At 38.6% G+C, this 20151-nt stretch overlaps 1 protein-coding gene across 1 annotated transcript; it reads left to right on the top strand.

The window, feature by feature from the left end:
- Window positions 1-1825: 1825 nt before the first annotated feature.
- On the top strand, window positions 1826-17752 carry LOC134822909 (anoctamin-7-like). The gene is made up of 23 exons (XM_063834186.1): window positions 1826-1973; window positions 2216-2333; window positions 2537-2673; window positions 2767-2881; window positions 7868-8103; window positions 8266-8447; window positions 8660-8753; window positions 9006-9186; window positions 9293-9424; window positions 9871-10067; window positions 10185-10328; window positions 10817-10957; window positions 11545-11715; window positions 12010-12158; window positions 12713-12797; window positions 14860-15049; window positions 15174-15263; window positions 15403-15473; window positions 15688-15757; window positions 16186-16393; window positions 16680-16846; window positions 16967-17090; window positions 17625-17752. Exons 1-23 carry the CDS (start codon window positions 1854-1856, stop codon window positions 17701-17703), a joined length of 3201 nt encoding a protein of 1066 aa, XP_063690256.1. The 5' UTR covers window positions 1826-1853; the 3' UTR covers window positions 17704-17752.
- Window positions 17753-20151: the final 2399 nt, after the last annotated feature.

Here is a 20151-nt window from a genome sequence, read left to right as displayed (position 1 = left end):
AATTCAACGTGTTATAGTTTCATAGTTTTAATTTGAGGTTTTTGCCCATTATATATAAATGCAAAACGTCTCTCTCGTAATTGCTGAACTGCACTGTTTGATACACTGTCCGTGTTAATACGTACACTGTCCAGATGACAGTCCGGCAAACAGTTATAACTTATATTTATTCGCCTATATATAAAGTATATATACTATATACCTATATAAGTATATATTATACTAAGATACTAATCCTATATATACAGTCTTTTTGCCTTCCAAATTCTCCTGTGAACACATTTGTGCACCTAATTGAATATTCCCGTTCAGAAGCGTTACACTGGCATCCCCCTCATAATGCATAACTCTATGCTTGTTGAAAACACTGCCATTTCCCAGCTGGGTGTTTTACACACGCTTGTATTCTGTAGCAGGGAGGAGCTATTCTGTTGTTTGTGTAAGGTTTCCTTCACACAAAACATCTGTACGATACCCAAGTACAATGTACAATGTACAATGTACAATGTACACATTCCTAGCTGTAAATGGTGATTGGTCGGGTGTGAGAGCGTGTAATTTGTCATCGCAGTGTAGTTGATCTATATGAAATTCTTTGTGTTTATCTAATCTGTTATATAGCTTGTTCGAGAGTGTGTTATTGTTATATTGCACCTATTTTTATCCACCATCCAACATTTTTCTGGCGATGTTTTGCAAGCCGTCAGTTTCTTAACTCTGCTTACCATTGCATCTATTCATGTTTAATGGTAGTAATATTAACCTAGATATTTGTAGAATGCTCACTTTTAGTTTGTGAGGGAGACTGCACATTGCACAAGGTGTGAAATGTGTTACTTTGTGTTACAAGGTGTGTGTTACTGTGCAGTGTTCAGCCATCATGTGTGTTACTTTGCTGAACACGCTTCCCCGACCCCCTTATCCTATAAGCGCCTACTCAAACTCACTTTTGTCTTGTCGGTTTATCTTCGGAATGCTGTTGGTTCTCTCACAATATTGTTTTAGTCAACAGTATAGGGTGCACTCAGATATACAGAGAGTCTACACTTGCGATACTTAAACATTAAATGTTTGACATGCCAACGATTGATATCAAGTATCAGATTTACTATGATAATCATTAGTCAGTACGTCATGATATATCGAGGTGTTTGTGAAATATTTAGAATTCCTCTCGTCTAGTCCTACGTAAATAAGGAGTATGAGTTCACTCTAAGGTTTAGCTTAGTAATATGTACACTTCCTACACCCCTTCCTTTCTAGTCTTCACTCTGTTATAGAGGTATATGCATAAAGACCTTCCATCAATTTCGCTATAATTATGCTAAGAATTATGAGCTTCTTGCAGTTTAATCTGGTTTTGTGTTACAACTCACTGTACATCAGATAACTGATCAAATTCTCGAGTTTATCCCAATAATCGTTGTTGGATTATCATTTACTCGCTTTCTGCGTTGGACGTTGTTAAATGTATATATTATCGCATGTATATGTACATTGTACTTGTTATAAATATCCACAGTTCTAGTCATTTATAGTTGTAAGCTGTCCAGTTAAATTATAAACACTAAGAAATTGAGCCTTATACATTGAAATGTCGTAATGTTTGTTGTTTTTTTTGTAGTATTACCTCAATAAATGTATTTAATTGTAGTTGTGAACATTATTTAAAACTATTCACAACTACAATTAAATAAATGTATTGAGGTGATACTCCCTTGTGAGCTTGTGGATGGCCGTAAAAAGCCGAAACTAGTCGAGTCACAAGCGGGTCGCCTCGATCAGGTACATCGTCTTCATGTTTCCATGACTACTTCCAATTGTAAGATAGTGGTCTGTATAAGTGACGTAGGATGACACGAACCGGAACATTTGACACTCTAAGTGATCAGTGCAGTATAGCAGACGCTCAAAGAACTTGGAGTCATGCCAAGAAGAAACTCAGACGACAATTCAGAAAAAATGCCAGACAGGTAAACCAATCAATTGATAGCCGAATTAGGCCGGACAATTGTATCTCTTGTATTTCTGTTAGCCCGACATGCTCCACCCCTACATGATACGAGACTCAACAATAGTTTTGCAGTTGTTGGAAGACGTAGTGGACAGAGTTAACAATAGTTTTACAGTTGTTGGAAGACGTAGTGGACAGAGTTAACAATAGTTTTGCAGTTGTTGGAAGACGTAGTGGACAGATTTAACAATAGTTTTGCAGTTGTTGGAAGACGTAGTGGACAGAGTTAACTATGAGCCTTGGTCGGAGGACCATAAGATAGACTTTGTGCTGGTCTACCAACCCATAAAGAAATACATGGACTCTTCCAATGGATTAGGTTTGATTTAAAATCAATAAGTTAAATACATGTAATAATACACTCTGTCAAGTTTTTGGTGCAGGCTGTTTACAGTTTCCTTGAAGTTTTTATAAAGTTGTTAGTATTAAGAATACTAATACACATACTACACAAGTATGTGTATATAGAAGGGTATGTATGTGTATATAGAAGGGTATGTCCAGCTAACACCTCCCCTTCAGTGGACGCAAACCCCCGACAGATAGATCAGGATGATATAGAGGAGTTGAAGAAGGGAGCAAAGGGAGATAAAGCGGCCATCATGAGAGTCGAATATATCAACCTGCTCCGGGAGAATGGGCTCGAGATAGAAATTGAGGTTTTTGCTTTTATTTTCTGAACCAAAAACTAACGTCAGAAATAGTTACTGTTTTTAAAGTGTGTTCATGTCTTTGAAACGTTATTTTTTCAGAATTTCTGTTCCAAGTTTGAGGAGTATAGAGCGATCAAAATATGTGGAACTGATTACGCAATGGACAACTGGGCAGAAAAGTTCCTGCTCATGAAACCAGTGGAGCCACCTTTTGGTGAGTGAGAGTCATCAAGAGTGATGATAGATCTGGCTTGCTACTTTTATTTTTAACAGTAGACTTGGAAATTCTTAGATCGGTACGCTTAAATATTGATAGAACCGTTATTTTACGCTATCAGAGAGCTACACAGAGAAGCCACTTATAGCTAGGTGAAAAGTATATGATAAATACATAATTTGAAATTTGAAGCGGCTTTACTTTGAGATTGGTCATTGGAGCCATCAATGGCAATCCTTTTTGTTTTTCTACTAACGGCTGATTACCAACATGACCGTACCATCATATTGGTCTACAGACAAATAGAATATGATAGTGCAGATAATACAAATAGAATATGATAGTGCAGATAAAACAAATAGAATATGATAGTGCAGCTATGATAGCACGACACATTAGTCACCGTGATCCACCAAACACCTCCTGTTTCTCAAGATAACCTAGTGAGCGGTTGGAGGACGGAGCGTCGACTACACCAAGACAGGGACCTCTACACTCGACAGAAGTCCGAACAGGGTGCGTGTAGTGAGTAGTGAGTTTGTGTGAGTTTGTGTGAGTTTGTGTGAGTTTATGTGAGTTTGTGTGAGTTTGTGTGAGTTTGTGTGAGTTTGTGTGAGTTTGTGTGAGTTTATGTGAGTTTGTGTGAGTTTGTGTGAGTTTGTGTGAGTTTGTGTGAGTTTGTGTGAGTTTGTGTGAGTTTATGTGAGTTTGTGTGAGTTTGTGTGAGTTTGTGTGAGTTTGTGTGATCAGTATGTGTGAGTAGTATGTGTGAGTAGTATGTGTGAGTTTGTGTGAGTTTGTGTGAGTTTGTGTGAGTTTGTGTGAGTTTGTGTGAGTTTATGTGAGTTTGTGTGAGTTTGTGTGAGTTTGTGTGAGTTTGTGTGAGTTTGTGTGATCAGTATGTGTGAGTTTGTGTGAGTTTGTGTGAGTTTGTGTGAGTTTGTGTGAGTTTGTGTGAGTTTGTGTGAGTTTGTGTGATCAGTATGTGTGAGTTTGTGTGAGTTTGTGTGAGTTTGTGTGAGTTTGTGTGAGTTTGTGTGAGTTTATGTGAGTTTGTGTGAGTTTGTGTGAGTTTGTGTGAGTTTGTGTGAGTTTGTGTGAGTTTATGTGAGTTTGTGTGAGTTTGTGTGAGTTTGTGTGAGTTTGTGTGAGTTTGTGTGAGTTTGTGTGAGTTTATGTGAGTTTGTGTGAGTTTGTGTGAGTTTGTGTGAGTTTGTGTGATCAGTATGTGTGAGTAGTATGTGTGAGTAGTATGTGTGAGTTTGTGTGAGTTTGTGTGAGTTTGTGTGAGTTTGTGTGAGTTTGTGTGAGTTTATGTGAGTTTGTGTGAGTTTGTGTGAGTTTGTGTGAGTTTGTGTGAGTTTGTGTGATCAGTATGTGTGAGTTTGTGTGAGTTTGTGTGAGTTTGTGTGAGTTTGTGTGAGTTTGTGTGAGTTTGTGTGAGTTTGTGTGATCAGTATGTGTGAGTTTGTGTGAGTTTGTGTGAGTTTGTGTGAGTTTGTGTGAGTTTGTGTGAGTTTGTGTGATCAGTATGTGTGAGTTTGTGTGATCAGTATGTGTGAGTTTGTGTGAGTTTGTGTGAGTTTGTGTGAGTTTGTGTGAGTTTGTGTGAGTTTGTGTGAGTATGTGTGAGTTTGTGTGAGTTTGTGTGAGTTTGTGTGAGTTTGTGTGAGTTTGTGTGATCAGTATGTGTGAGTTTGTGTGATCAGTATGTGTGAGTTTGTGTGATCAGTATGTGTGAGTTTGTGTGAGTTTGTGTGAGTTTGTGTGAGTTTGTGTGAGTTTGTGTGAGTTTGTGTGAGTTTGTGTGATCAGTATGTGTGAGTTTGTGTGATCAGTATGTGTGAGTTTGTGTGAGTTTGTGTGAGTTTGTGTGAGTTTGTGTGAGTTTGTATGAGTTTGTGTGAGTTTGTGTGAGTATGTGTGAGTTTGTGTGAGTTTGTGTGAGTTTGTGTGAGTTTGTGTGAGTTTGTGTGAGTTTGTGTGAGTTTATGTGAGTTTGTGTGAGTTTGTGTGAGTTTGTGTGAGTTTGTGTGATCAGTATGTGTGAGTTTGTGTGAGTTTGTGTGATCAGTTTGTGTGAGTTTGTGTGAGTTTGTGTGAGTTTGTGTGAGTTTATGTGAGTTTGTGTGAGTTTGTGTGAGTTTGTGTGAGTTTGTGTGAGTTTGTGTGAGTTTGTGTGAGTTTGAGTGATCAGTATGTGTGAGTTTGTGTGAGTTTGTGTGATCAGTTTGTGTGAGTTTGTGTGAGTTTGTGTGAGTTTGTGTGAGTTTGTGTGATCAGTATGTGTGAGTTTGTGTGAGTTGTGAGTTTGTGTGAGTTTGTGTGATCAGTATGTGTGAGTTTGTGTGATCAGTATGTGTGAGTTTGTGTGATCAGTTTGTGTGAGTTTGTGTGAGTTTGTGTGAGTTGTGAGTTTGTGTGAGTTTTTGTGAGTTTGTGTGATCAGTATGTGTGAGTTTGTGTGAGTTGTGAGTTTGTGTGAGTTTGTGTGACTTTGTGTGAGTTATATAGCGAGTGGTTTGTCTGGATTGGAACGAACATTTCATCATTCGACGTTTTACCCCATCTACATTCAAATTTTGGGTCTGTCTGGGTATTTGTGTTAGGCTTAGGGTTGCGGTTGGGTTAGGGTGAATACTGAGGGTCAAACGTTGTGAGATGAAATGTTGATCACGAAAAGTAGCAAATATTATTGCTATGAAGTGAGCGCTGAACTTGCCATGAAATGAGCGCTATACTTGCCATGAAGTGAGCGCTGAACTGCGGGGTTGTGTCGGAGAAACATGGTTTTTACGTGCTATCATCACAGCAACCATGTTTCTCTTGCATTTCTCCGAGGTACGCTTGCTTAGCTAGTGCATGGTGGCCAAGATGGGCACATTTGGGCACCGTGTTATACACAGTGTTATAGTACGTATATACAGTGTATATTAGTGTCAGATTTAGCTTTACCCGTGTGTCCAATAGAACAGGCTGAAGTGATAGCAGAGTGTGAGGAATGTGATGAAATGCCGGAGGGGAGTGCACCACAACAGGGAGCCGAAATCTCCCACTCTTTTACTCGGCAGCAGTCTGAACCAGCTCCTCCTCGCCACTCTACCCACCCTCCCAGACTCTACCCTTCTCTTAGTGGGTACATGGAGGGCAGGGATCATTGGGGCAGGATCCGTAAGTTAACAGCTCGCTGCACGTGACATGTGACATATTATGTGCATATTACCTGACATATGTTGTGCTCGATTGATTTTCCGAGTTATATTACAGATATTATGATTATAAACGATTTCTTTGCTTGTCTGTGGAATCACCCTCTCATTATGGCTGGGATTATTAGAGGATGCTGATGAGATTGCTGGTCTTTATTTCCTATGTTTATGTACGAAAACCGATATGCATGTGTATTTTATAATCTAACATAATCTAAAATCAATAACATGGTGGTAGTTTAATAGGTTCTCCCAACGAACATTTGTTAATTGTGTTGTGTCCAGGGGGTTTGTTCATATCTAACTCCAAGCTGATTGGTTGGTAGCTGTTCGCGTGTCAAAACAAATGCTTTCTGTCTCCGTTCTCTACTGTAAAGTGCAATCATTATAAGCTCATACATGCAACTTGGTAATCACAGTAAATCACACTGTATATTGACAACCTTATATCGCCATTCGATTGGATTTCTGACAGGGGAAGTCCTGCAATATTAGCACAATATTGATACTATCTTGTGAGGCTAGTTCTAATACACTTTAGTGAAAATTTTGCTGATATGCCAACGAAATTAACTTGCTCTAAAATAAAAAAATAAAAAAACATGTTGTTTTGGCCTAAATTGGGTTTCAACCGCGTAAACTCAATCTAATTATCTCAGGACCACTTTGAATTATACCTACAGTCAAAAATACGGAATATCTGGAGTCCCTAGTGTATCGAGCAGAAAATGCCTGTAAGTCATTCTACTACAGGGCGATATAACATGCGTGACGATATACAGTGTATGTCGAGATACAGTGTGCAAATCATGAAACTTATATAAACCTTGTATGAGAACTACTTAATCAAAGGGTTATACGATCATTAGAACATAACCCTTATTTAAGTCTTTATAAAGTAACCTAAAGACCGCAGTAATTAACATTATCCTTATTTAAGTCTTTACAAAGTAACCTAAAGACCGCAGTAATTAACATTACCCTTATTTAAGTCTTTACAAAGTAACCTAAAGACCGCAGTAATTAACATTATCCTTATTTAAGTCTTTACAAAGTAACCTAAAGACCGCAGTAATTAACATTATCCTTATTTAAGTCTTTACAAAGTAACCTAAAGACCGCAGTAATTAACATTACCCTTATTTAAGTCTTTACAAAGTAACCTAAAGACCGCAGTAATTAACATTATCCTTATTTAAGTCTTTACAAAGTAACCTAAAGACCGCAGTAATTAACGTTACCCTTATTTAAGTCTTTACAAAGTAACCTAAAGACCGCAGTAATTAACATTACCCTTATTTAAGTCTTTACAAAGTAACCTAAAGACCGCAGTAATTAACATTATCCTTATTTAAGTCTTTACAAAGTAACCTAAAGACCGCAGTAATTAACATTACCCTTATTTAAGTCTTTACAAAGTAACCTAAAGACCGCAGTAATTAACATTACCCTTATTTAAGTCTTTACAAAGTAACCTAAAGACCGCAGTAATTAACATTATCCTTATTTAAGTCTTTACAAAGTAACCTAAAGACCGCAGTAATTAACATTACCCTTATTTAAGTCTTTACAAAGTAACCTAAAGACCGCAGTAATTAACATTATCCTTATTTAAGTCTTTACAAAGGACCTAATTAACTCTCTTAACCCGCCCACTATTAGCAATTAGCATGATTACTGATTATCTCTCTTTACACGAACTCCTGACATGGCCGAATGCCTTATTTCTGAAGCTTATCTTTCTTCCAGCACTGATTAATTTATCCGCCCTCAGGAGCTGTTCTAACCTTGGAGCACGATAAACCGGTAGACAGAATGATAGCTATGTACAATGAGTGTCTCTACGAACTGCCCCCTCCAGAACATGACGATTTAGACAGGGGCAGAACGTTTGACGCTTCCAGGTACGTTCCTCAGACACTGAAGTCTGCTGTGAAGAGTGTTATAGGCAAGTTCAAGTCAGAGTCTTCTGATGCGGAGGGGGACTACGATTCAAGATTAAAAGCGCAGGTTATTTAAAATGTTTATTATTTTTAAGTCAGATTTGATTCTTTAAAATTAATAGAGTGACTGCTTGTTTTGACTTTTAGTGAATAGATACATGTATAATGTATATGTATTATGTTTATTCGCTCTTGCTTAGTTGTGAATCTAAACAATTTATAAACCTAGATGGAGAACGGTAGGAAGAAAGGTGAAAGCGAGTACAGAGAGTCAGCTGCGTTCAAACAACTTACCTTCCAAAATGAACGGTATCACAAGTTGTGGACCACTAAAATAGAGAACGCTATCTTTTCTATCCTACATCGCAGCGATGACAGACTCAACTTAACTAAAGACAATCTCCTCGCCAGGTTTTTTAAATACTTTAGTACAGTTATACCTCATACTCTATAACTCTAACTCTAAGTCTAGAGAAAGGCAAATTATCAGAACAGATCATTTAATACAGATCATTTGATATCTTTGTTGTCCATCTGACCTGGTTTAAAGAGATTAAGTTTTGTATCTGACTATACAACAGACTTATATAGCTACTAACTACTCACAAATATCTTCTTTACAGAGCGATCCGAGCTCCGTTCAACTACTCAAAGAAAACTAAATTTCTTGGTCACGATGACCCTGAGTTCTACAACAGATCAGAGAGATCACTAATGGTAATTACTACTACTACTACTACTACTACTACTACTACTACTACTAATAATTAGTATTATATATATTATTATATATAATACGTATAGTATATTTTAATATTGAATACCTTTTTGTGGGTCTTGTAATCGGAATTTCAAACTTACTTGCAGTTCAGTTTGATCATGTTAATGTTGCCCGCTATCAGTCTGAGACTGGTAGGGACTGATTCAGTCTCCTTGGTACTCGAGATGTTGTAATGCTGTTTCTCCCAGGTATTCAGGATTCTCGAAAACCCAGAAGCAAATGAAAGCAAGTTAAAAGCTGGTTACAAGCTGAGCGACATGTACCGAGAGGGGTGTTTTGAAACAGCATACCCGCTACATGCTGGAGGGTATAAGATTAGATGTGATGTCTCTGGAAAAAAACAAAAGTGGAGTGAGATCGACATCGAAGGTATGGCACTTGTGTCTTAACTTTTTGCTCTGAAATATCAGATTATGATAACAGGTTATTTCATTTCCAGCAAGATCAGCAGTAACAGCTCTCTCCTCGCCCTCAGAACAGATAGACAATCCCAGAAAGTTACTGCGGTACTTTTGGAGCTCGTCTCATATGAAGTGGAAGTTCCAACCCCTCAACATTGTGAGAAACTACTTCGGATCTGTTACTGCCATGTACTTTGCTTATGTCGGTGAGTCACATACTGGGGGGGGGGGGGTGAGTCACATGCTAGGGGGGGGGGGGGGGGGGTGGGTGAGTCACATTTCTTCTGAGATATCAGCATCATAGACTTAGCAAATAATTTTTATGGAATCCAGTCACAAACTTTCCATGCTTCTGATACAGTTGGATGTTCAGAAACTCACACATTTAAAAAATGTAAATCTTTTCAAACAATTCATAATTGTGTAGAATTGAATGCTTCTAAATAAACCCAGATATACATTATACAAGGAGTAGCTCAGTATATCGGAATTATGTCACCAAAACACCGTAGTGTGCAGTAAGAAATACCATACCCGCAATAACATTGGGACCTATACTATAAGCGAATAAACATCTAGGAACACTTGAATTTAATTTGTCCGTTTAAAACCTTTAGAGTAGTCCCCACTAAAGCCGGTGTGTGTATTCCAGGATTCTACAACATGTCCCTGGTGATACCTGCTATAGCAGGAACTGCTGTTTTCATATACGGTCTGCTGCAGATGACTTGGACTGACACAGCACGGCATATTTGTGAAAGCGGGGAAAAATATTTGATGTGTGCGGACTGCTATATAGATGGAACCTGCAACGCTACTTATTTGTCAGACTATTGCTTCACTACCAGTGTAATAATCAAGAAGTTCTTATTTCATTCATATTTACTTTTTTCTGTTCATCGTTAATAATGTACTCGCCAGTTCTCGTTGTAATAAACATTTTGAATTATTGATTCTCCATTGTAGATAACGAGTGTGGCTAACAACGGTGCAGTTATAGTATTTTCTATAATCATGATGGCCTGGCTAGCGATATTCGTGACGTTTTGGAAGCGACAGCAGAGTACTATAGCACACACCTGGGGTACAACTAACAGTAGGAGTGCTTCGGTAAGGCACATTAACTACTAGTTACCATAGTTACACTACTAGTTACCATAGTTACACTACTAGTTACCATAGTTACACTACTAGTTACCATAGTTACACTACTAGTTACCATAGTTACACTACTAGTTACCATAGTTACACTACTAGTTACCATAGTAACACTACTAGTTACCATAGTTACACTACTAGTTACCATAGTAACACTACTAGTTACCATAGTTACACTACTAGTTACCATAGTAACACTACTAGTTACCATAGTTACACTACTAGTTACCATAGTAACACTACTAGTTACCATAGTTACACTACTAGTTACCATAGTTACACTACTAGTTACCATAGTTACACTACTAGTTGCCATAGTTACACTACTATATTAAATGAAATATTGATAATATCAATTTTAATATGAGTTCACCATCATCACATCCCTGTCATGCGAATTTTAAATTTTTCAAGATATTCTTAGTTCACTCTGCATTCAGGCAGAAGTGAGGGTAAAGTACAAACTGACCAAAACTAAAGTGTTCCGATGGAATGATGTAACGAAGACAAGAGAACAACACATAACCTTTCTACACAGACTTCCTCAATACTTCCTGGGGTTCACCGTCGTCGCTATATTAGTTAGTAGCTATATTAGTTAGTGGCTATATTAGTTAGTAGCTATATTAGTTAGTAGCTATATTAGTTAGTAGCTATATTAGTTTGTTTTTTTTGGAAAACGAAATTAGATATATACAGAATAGTATTACAGGTTATATATTATGAAAATCATCATTGCAAAAATAAAACCCAGTCCATGGGACTGAAAAAATTAGTTGACTTTCGATTCGAAAGAGTTAAATTCTAAATCATCCATGTTAGATAATTCGTAAGTTTTGTTTGAGGTATTTCTTGATCCTCTAATACACAATAAAATTATTATATTAGTTAGTAGCTATATATTAGTTAGTAGCTATATTAGTAAGTAGCTATATTAGTTAGTAGCTATATTAGTTAGTAGCTATATTAGTTAGTAGCTATATTAGTTAGTAGCTATATTAGTTAGTAGCTATATATCAGTTAGTCACTATATTTGTTAGTAGCTATATTAGTAATAAAGTCTAGCATTGAAATCTATTTTAATCTTCTATTTTTTTAAATCTATTTTAAAATCTATTTTCAAAATCTATTTTTAATCTATTTCTAATATATATTTATCTGATTTCAGCTGGCTATGGCAGTTATGATGACCCTTACAATAACTGTCTACAACTACTCGCTAAGCCTTTCAATACAAAGGGCCAAGGATTACAACCCTTTTACTAGAAAATATGCTAATGAGATAGCTATTTGTGTGACGGGAAGTCTCAGCGCTACGCTTATCATCTGCCTATCATACGTGAGTCTTAATAGATAAGTCTTCAGTTAGGTCGAGAAAGTTAGCCTTTATTCCGTCAACAACGTTGTGAGGAATAATAACCACACTTTCCCATTACTGAATACCTGATGCATTAATTTACTCACGTTTTTTGACTGGTTTAAAAATTTGATGAATATTTCCTGATCTTCACCAGGTGTACAGGATAATAGCGAACAAGTTAGCCAACACTACTAGTACTAGTTACCATAGTTACACTACTAGTTACCATAGTTACACTACTAGTTACCATAGTTACACAGATAATGTTACCAGGTGTACAGGATAATAGCGAACAAGTTAACCAACATGGAAAATCACAGAACACAGCGTGATCACGACAATCATCTTTCTTTTAAAATTTACCTGTTTGAGTTTGTCAACTACTACAGCACTTTGTTCTATATTGCCTTCTTCAAGGGAAAGTGAGTACGATGAGCCACTTAGTAATGATAAATCTTTAATTACATTGCTGAATTTATTGTAACCCCTAAATCCTAATATAACAAGAATTTCGCCGCGGTTAAGCCACGCACGATCAATTTTCCCTACGATGTACTTGTACCATTAATTCTTTTGAGTGAAAAGTGTGACTGGAAAAAAGTGCACCATATTTACATACTATGTTTTTTTATAAATGAGTGGGATTCCTGCATGGTAAAAATTGACAATTTATTTGACCAATGCAGCGCCGCGCATCAACAAAAAAGGATCCAGAAAATTTCGGAAAATAACTTTGCGAAGGAGGAATTTCACTGTAATTAATTAACACATGGCTAGCGTCGCGCGCAGCATAACAGACGCTTCCTATAAACTTAATTTTAGGGGAATGGTCTATATTGCGAAGGAGCAGACTTTTGTCATCATCGCAGGTCCATCGGGCCACCTCATATATCCAAACCCGATTACTTATTCCCTACGACCTTTTTGCCTTCGGCAAGAGTAGGGAAAATAAAAGTTGATAACAACGGTATTTCAGTATAACGTCGCCATCTAACCCGAGATATCTGTACGGAACTTCACTGAAGATACAGGGCTGTGCTCCTGGAGGGTGCATGAGTGAGGTAATTAGTTAGTAATCAGTTAGTAATTAGTTAGTAATTAGTTAGTGAGGTAATGGCATTACCTCACTAATCTTTTAAATTACACCGAGTCTTAATTATATAGGTCCTTATTTATTCGCATATTTTCGGTTCGACTTCGACTCGACTTAGGGCGGCTTCAGCGTCCGAACAGAAATAGTCTTCTTCCAAATCTGTCTATCCAGCATGAGTTTGTTAATCTCTTTGCTGTCGTCAAGCCCCGTGTCCTTCCGAAGGATGTCAATGTATGTGAGATGTGGTCTTCCCCTTCGACGATGTCCTTGAAGGGGTTCCCAGAAGAGAAGTTGATGACTCAATAGTTCTTCATGTCTGGCTAAATGACCTGCGAGTCTCATCCTCCGTGCAGCTATCTTATCAGATGCTCTGATGAGGTGTCCATACACCTTGGCGTTAGTCTGCCGCTCTTTCCAGTCAATGTTCAGTGCCATCCTCAGCATTCTCGTATAACATCCATCAATACGTTTTGCGAGGGTCTGGCTGACAGTCCATGTTTCAGAGCCATATAGAAGGATGGACTCGACTGTAGCCAGGAACAGTCGTATCTTGAGATCTCTACGCATATCCGACTTCCATACAAGCTTCATCTGGTGACACGCTCCCCATGCCTTAGCTTTCCTCACTTCGAAGTCCTTCTCCGAACTCTTCATTCTACTACCCAAATATACGAAGTCATCGACTTTCTCAATGTTCTTCCCACTCCCAGCAACCAGAGTCGGGTTATCATCATCTCTTATGTTGATTCCCATGTACTTAGTTTTCCCCTCGTTGAGGTGGAGTCCAACTGAGTTGGCCGCCAGTTCCAGACTCCTGAGGAAATCTTGTGCCTCCGCAACACTATCTGTTATAAGAGCAAGGTCGTCAGCAAAGTCCGCATCAGTGACCTTGACTGCCGGATAGCGACGGCTTCTTCTAGGGTGTAGAGTAAACCCAAAGTCCCTTCCCTCTAGGGACACCCTCATAATGTAGTCAATTACGATTATGAATAGGTAGGGCGCCAAAGTGTCTCCCTGCATCACTCCTGCTAGAATGAAGAATGCTTCACTCAGACCATCCTCGGTAATCACACGAGCAAATGTATCTGCATACATTCTTTGTATCAAGCCTACAATCTCCTTGGGAATTCCATATGCCAGGAGGATCTTCATGAGGAGTCCACGGTGCACGCTGTCGAATGCCTTCTTGAAATCAACGAAGAGCATTACCGCGGTCAGATCTTTATCCCGGGCTCCCTCAAATACCCTTCTTAGGCCAAGAATATGACTAGTTGTTGACCTACTCTCTCTGAATCCGTTCTGATTGATCCTCAAGATGTCTTCCACGGCAGGTTTGATCCTGTTCAGTATCATCTTATTAAGAGTCTTACTCACTATAGATGTCAGTGCAATACCTCTATAGTTATCTACTTTGGTCAAATTCCCTTTCTTTGGAACAGGCACAATGTTTAGGTGCTTCCATTGGTCAGGACATCGCCATCAACTAGTGCTTTAATGCAGAAGTCAAGGATCAAATCATCAACATCTACCCTCTTCAGCACTTCAGGGGCAACTCCATCCTCTCCAAATGCCTTACCTTCTTTAATCGATTTCGTAGCCTCCTCCAGTTCGGTCTTGGTGAACTTATCCACACTGATGTTTTGTGGTGGATGTACGACTGGTATGTCCACTTCTTCGTTTGGGACTACTGGAGGTTGTCCAAGTAGCTTGGTAAAGTGGTCTTTCCAGGCTCTCAATCTACCCTCTCTACTACCTCCTTCTACAAGACCACATGGCTTCTTCTTTCTCCCACTGACCTCATTAACAAGATTCCAGCTCTCTTTGTTCTTGCATCTATCGGCTGCGTTTTCAGCTTTACTTATTTTCTGTTTAAGCAGCTCTTCCTCCACAGTACGGTAGCATGCAGAGAGAGTGTCTTTCTCCTCCTTTTCGGTTCCCAGTTTCGAAATACCGTTTGATGATCCATGATTTTCTATATACGTACTGACAAATAACTGCCACTATAATTTACCTGATAACCAACAACACAGGTATCAATACAGATGATATTAATCATGTCAGTAAAACAGCTGGTCCCGATACTAAAGGACATAATCAGAACCCTGAATATAAACAGGATCCAGGAGGAGTTGAAGTTGAAGTTACTTTCTCCTTTTGTTGGCTGCTGTGAATTCGCTCAAAGGTGGAAAAACATGGCCAAACAAAATCTTGAAGACTTCAGTGAGTATATTATTAAACAAAACCTTAATATGGTTCAATCATTATACTCTTGATCAACATTGTTCAGTTAGAATTGGGTTGTTAATTTTAAGTTACAATTTTTAACTCAATTTAACATCTCCAGAAAACTCCAGATCTCAATATGTTCAAGATTTCGAACTTGCTGAACCTACAGAGATGTACCAGGAGTATGTCAATAACATCATTCAGCTTGGTAAGCTGCAATTGTTTGTAAATGCCGAATTATTTTTCATTAACAAAGATTAAGAATAAAATTTTAATTGTAACAGTGATTATTCTCACACATCAATGCTTGTATATTATTGTGTTCATTTTACTCCAATTTCACACAGGTTTCCTAACTATGTTCGTTACTGCTTTCCCGCTTGCTCCCCTTATTTGTCTCTTTATTAACATATGGCAGGTAATATAACCTAATAAAATTAAAAAACAATTTTAAATTGTACTGCTTTTCGTATTCAATTATATCATGACATCAATATTCTTGCTGACATTTAAAAAATTCGCTATTTAGATTTGTGATTGTAAATTTTTACCATATTGCGACAAATTCCGCCACGATAGCTTGGAATGATAGCTTTTAATTTATTCAAGTAACTTGACTGTGGACCTCTCAGTTACGTCAGGATGCTACCAGATACGTAAAGAGGGTTCGTAGACCTATCGGCTTCAGATCCGAGGGAATAGGTGACTGTTTTTAGTATTACAAAAGATAATACATGTATTATATGTTGGTATATGTATAAAAATCAATATTTAGTATTTAGTATTTAGTACCTTACTCGGGAATATTATAGCGGGTTAATTTATGACTGGGAAAATTAATGACCGGGAAAAATATGGCGGAATTTTCCAAAACCCACCAAGCATCAAAATGTATTACTTTTAGTTTACCTTACTCGGGAACATTATAGCGGGTTAATTTATGACTGGGAAAATTAATGACCGGGGAAAATATGGCGGAATTTTCCAAAACCCACCACTTTATCCCAGTCATAATATTCCCGAGTAAGGTATACAGTTTTTACTTTACGGTGAACAGTTGATGATATTTTGATAGTAACCTAGTTGATAAGAAAACTAATTTATAACCTCTAACTAATTCATCCACTCAGGAACGTGGATGAACATTCTAGAAGTTCTGTCCCGAATAGCCATCCTTGTGAACGCTATTTTGATAGCATTTACTTTTGATTGGTTACCGTTAATGATATATAAGCGTAACTACGAGACCGAAGGGAGCAGCTACGTGGATTTCATGCTGGCTAGCCATGACTTTGTCCGTGAAGAATCTGATGGATCTCAAACAAACCAAACGTGCAGGTAAACACATTTTCGATTTAGTCGAGAAGTTGCTAGAAGCTGATTGATTATTTTAGTGACCGCGAATGAAGCATTGAAGCCGTTCCCATTCTCAACAAGCACTATACTTACATACAAGTCACGTGATAGTCAGTGTTTAACTTGTTTTTTCCATCTTTACAACCCAGAGTTGAGAGAATGCACCTTCATTCTTTTTACTATTAATTTTCACTGTCAGCTGTTTATTTTTCAGTATTATTGCCCGCTGTCAGTTCCCTCGTTCTAATACTAATCTCTTTATTCCCAGATATTGGTCCTACATCCAACCGGCCAGGGCAGATCAGTCCAGATTTTGGTTGGAGCTAATGTTAGCGAGAATGCTCTTCATATTCCTGTTCCAAAACCTGGTGTGGGCGGCGGTCAGAGTCATCGAACTGCTCTGTGACAGCACTCCTAAATTTGTGAAGGAAAGAAGTAAGTGACAGAATTTTCCTGTACATTTTACTTTTTTCATTTTTTCATTATATGTACTAATATAGTAATGCAATAGTTTAAACTTTCAAGGTCCATGTTTTATACCTGTATTGCCTGCAGTGGTGTTGGAAGAGAAGATAGCACAAGAGTGGCTCAGCTCTGATGACGACAGTGGAGGTGAGGATGAAGTTGGTGACGACCGAAGTGCTACTGAAACTATAACCCGCGCTTTTATGTCCAAACGGTAATATACAAGCCTATTTTCTGATACATTTGTTCTAGATAATTTACATTCTGGGTAATGGTAATAACCCCTTTCATTTCAGTTTTACAAATAAATATCGCTTTCAAGTTTAAGAGTAAGTTTTTAGTTTCCCGCATTACGCAAACACAACTCTGTACTAGAGTACACAACTCTTGTAGTTTTACGAAAACATTTATTTCTCAGTAAACCGAATTTGAAAGGTGTGTACCGTGAGTGTATGAGTGTGAGGCGAGGGCGAGAGTGTTACTAGTTTGTTTTGCTTTGCAGTTTGCATGAGTGTGAATATAAATTTGCGCTGTGTTCGATTTTCCCTGATCATACGAAAAAAAATCAATTAAAGCATATTCATATGATCTTATGATGACTAAATAAATTAGTGAGATTTATTTGTTCAACAAAAATTTGCGTTGCATGTCTGATTGTACACAAACATCAATTAAAACTCATATTCATACATTTTTATGTTTGACTCAATAATTCTACAATTTCTTTTTTGAATTGCTACACTTGCAGATACGCACCGACGGACGAAGTTATAGAGGAAGTCTCCAAACCACATCACCCTTTACTCCAAGGAACTGCTAAGCTTTAACCACATCACCCTTTACTCCAAGGAACTGCTAAGCTTTAACCACATCACCCTTTACTCCAAGGAACTGCTAAGCTTTAACCACATCACCCTTTACTCCAAGGAACTGCTAAGCTTTAACCACATCACCCTTCACTCCAAGGAACTGCTAAGCTTTAACCACATCACCCTTCACTCCAAGGAACTGCTAAGCTTTAACCACATCACCCTTTACTCCAAGGAACTGCTAAGCTTTAACCACATCACCCTTTACTCCAAGGAACTGCTAAGCTTTAACCACATCACCCTTTACTCCAAGGAACTGCTAAGTTTTAACCACATCACCCTTTACTCCAAGGAACTGCTAAGCTTTAACCACATCACCCTTTACTCCAAGGAACTGCTAAGCTTTAACCACATCACCCTTCACTCCAAGGAACTACTAAGCTTTAACCACATCACCCTTCACTCCAAGGAACTGCTAAGCTTTAACCACATCACCCTTCACTCCAAGGAACTGCTAAGCTTTAACCACATCACCCTTTACTCCAAGGAACTGCTAAGCTTTAACCACATCACCCTTTACTCCAAGGAATTGCTAAGCTTTAACCACATCACCCTTCACTCCAAGGAACTGCTAAGCTTTAACCACATCACCCTTTACTCCAAGGAACTGCTAAGCTTTAACCACATCACCCTTTACCCCAAGGAACTGCTAAGCTTTAACCACATCACCCTTTACTCCAAGGAACTGCTAAGCTTTAACCACATCACCCTTTACTCCAAGGAACTGCTAAGCTTTAACCACATCACCCTTTACTCCAAGGAACTGCTAAGCTTTAACCACATCACCCTTTACTCCAAGGAACTGCTAAGCTTTAACCACATCACCCTTCACTCCAAGGAACTGCTAAGCTTTAACCACATCAACCTTTACTACAAGGAACTGCTAAGCTTTAACCACATCACCCTTTACTCCAAGGAACTGCTAAGCTTTAACCACATCACCCTTTACTCCAAGGAACTGCTAAGCTTTAACCACATCACCCTTTACTCCAAGGAACTGCTAAGCTTTAACCACATCACCCTTTACTCCAAGGAACTGCTAAGCTTTAACCACATCACCCTTTACTCCAAGGAACTGCTGATCTTTAACCACATCACCCTTTACTCCAAGGAACTGCTAAGCTTTAACCACATCACCCTTTACTCCAAGGAACTGCTAAGCTTTAACCACATCACCCTTTACTCCAAGGAACTGCTAAGCTTTAACCACATCACCCTTTACTCCAAGGAACTGCTAAGCTTTAACCACATCACCCTTTACTCCAAGGAACTGCTAAGCTTTAACCACATCACCCTTTACTCCAAGGAACTGCTAAGCTTTAACCACATCACCCTTTACTCCAAGGAACTGCTAAGCTTTAACCACATCACCCTTTACTCCAAGGAACTGCTAAGCTTTAACCACATCACCCTTTACTCCAAGGAACTGCTAAGCTTTAACCACATCACCCTTCACTCCAAGGAACTGCTAAGCTTTAACCACATCACCCTTTACTCCAAGGAACTGCTAAGCTTTAACCACATCACCCTTTACTCCAAGGAACTGCTAAGCTTTAACCACATCACCCTTTACTCCAAGGAACTGCTAAGCTTTAACCACATCACCCTTTACTCAAGGAACTGCTAAGCTTTAACCACATCACCCTTTACTCCAAGGAACTGCTAAGCTTTAACCACATCACCCTTTACTCCAAGGAACTGCTAAGCTTTAACCACATCACCCTTTACTCCAAGGAACTGCTAAGCTTTAACCACATCACCCTTTACTCCAAGGAACTGCTAAGCTTTAACCACATCACCCTTTACTCCAAGGAACTGCTAAGCTTTAACCACATCACCCTTTACTCCAAGGAACTGCTAAGCTTTAACCACATCACCCATTACTCCAAGGAACTGCTAAGCTTTAACCACATCACCCTTTACTACAAGGAACTGCTAAGCTTTAACCACATCACCCTTTACTCCAAGGAATTGCTAAGCTTTAACCACATCACCCTTTACTCCAAGGACTTGCTAAGCTTTAACCACATCACCCTTTACTCCAAGGAACTGCTAAGCTTTAACCACATCACCCTTTACTCCAAGGAACTGCTAAGCTTTAACCACATCACCCTTTACTCCAAGGAACTGCTAAGCTTTAACCACATCACCCTTTACTCCAAGGAACTGCTAAGCTTTAACCACATCACCCTTTACTCCAAGGAACTGCTAAGCTTTAACCACATCACCCTTTACTCCAAGGAACTGCTAAGCTTTAACCACATCACCCTTTACTCCAAGGAACTGCTAAGCTTTAACCACATCACCCTTTACTCCAAGGAACTGCTAAGCTTTAACCATATCACCCTTTACTTTAAGGAACTGCTAAGCTTTAACCACATCACCCTTTACTCCAAGGAACTGCTA

The sequence above is a fragment of the Bolinopsis microptera genome, chromosome 11, assembly GCF_026151205.1.
Source record: "Bolinopsis microptera isolate Bmic1 chromosome 11, MBARI_Bmic_1.0, whole genome shotgun sequence".
Taxonomy (NCBI): domain Eukaryota; kingdom Metazoa; phylum Ctenophora; class Tentaculata; order Lobata; family Bolinopsidae; genus Bolinopsis; species Bolinopsis microptera.
Note: the sequence above shows the minus strand (reverse complement) of the source record. Positions and strands in the feature narration are given on the sequence as shown.

What these genes read in the sequence shown, in the direction of transcription:
- LOC134822909 (XM_063834186.1), top strand. Translation starts at nt 1,854, where the DNA reads ATGACACGAACCGGAACATTTGACACTCTAAGTGATCAGTGCAGTATA. An exon ending in GGACTCTTCCAATGGATTAG is followed by an intron (nt 2,334 to 2,536) that starts GTTTGATTTAAA and finishes CCTCCCCTTCAG; the next exon opens with TGGACGCAAACCCCCGACAG. An exon ending in GGCTCGAGATAGAAATTGAG is followed by an intron (nt 2,674 to 2,766) that starts GTTTTTGCTTTT and finishes TTATTTTTTCAG; the next exon opens with AATTTCTGTTCCAAGTTTGA.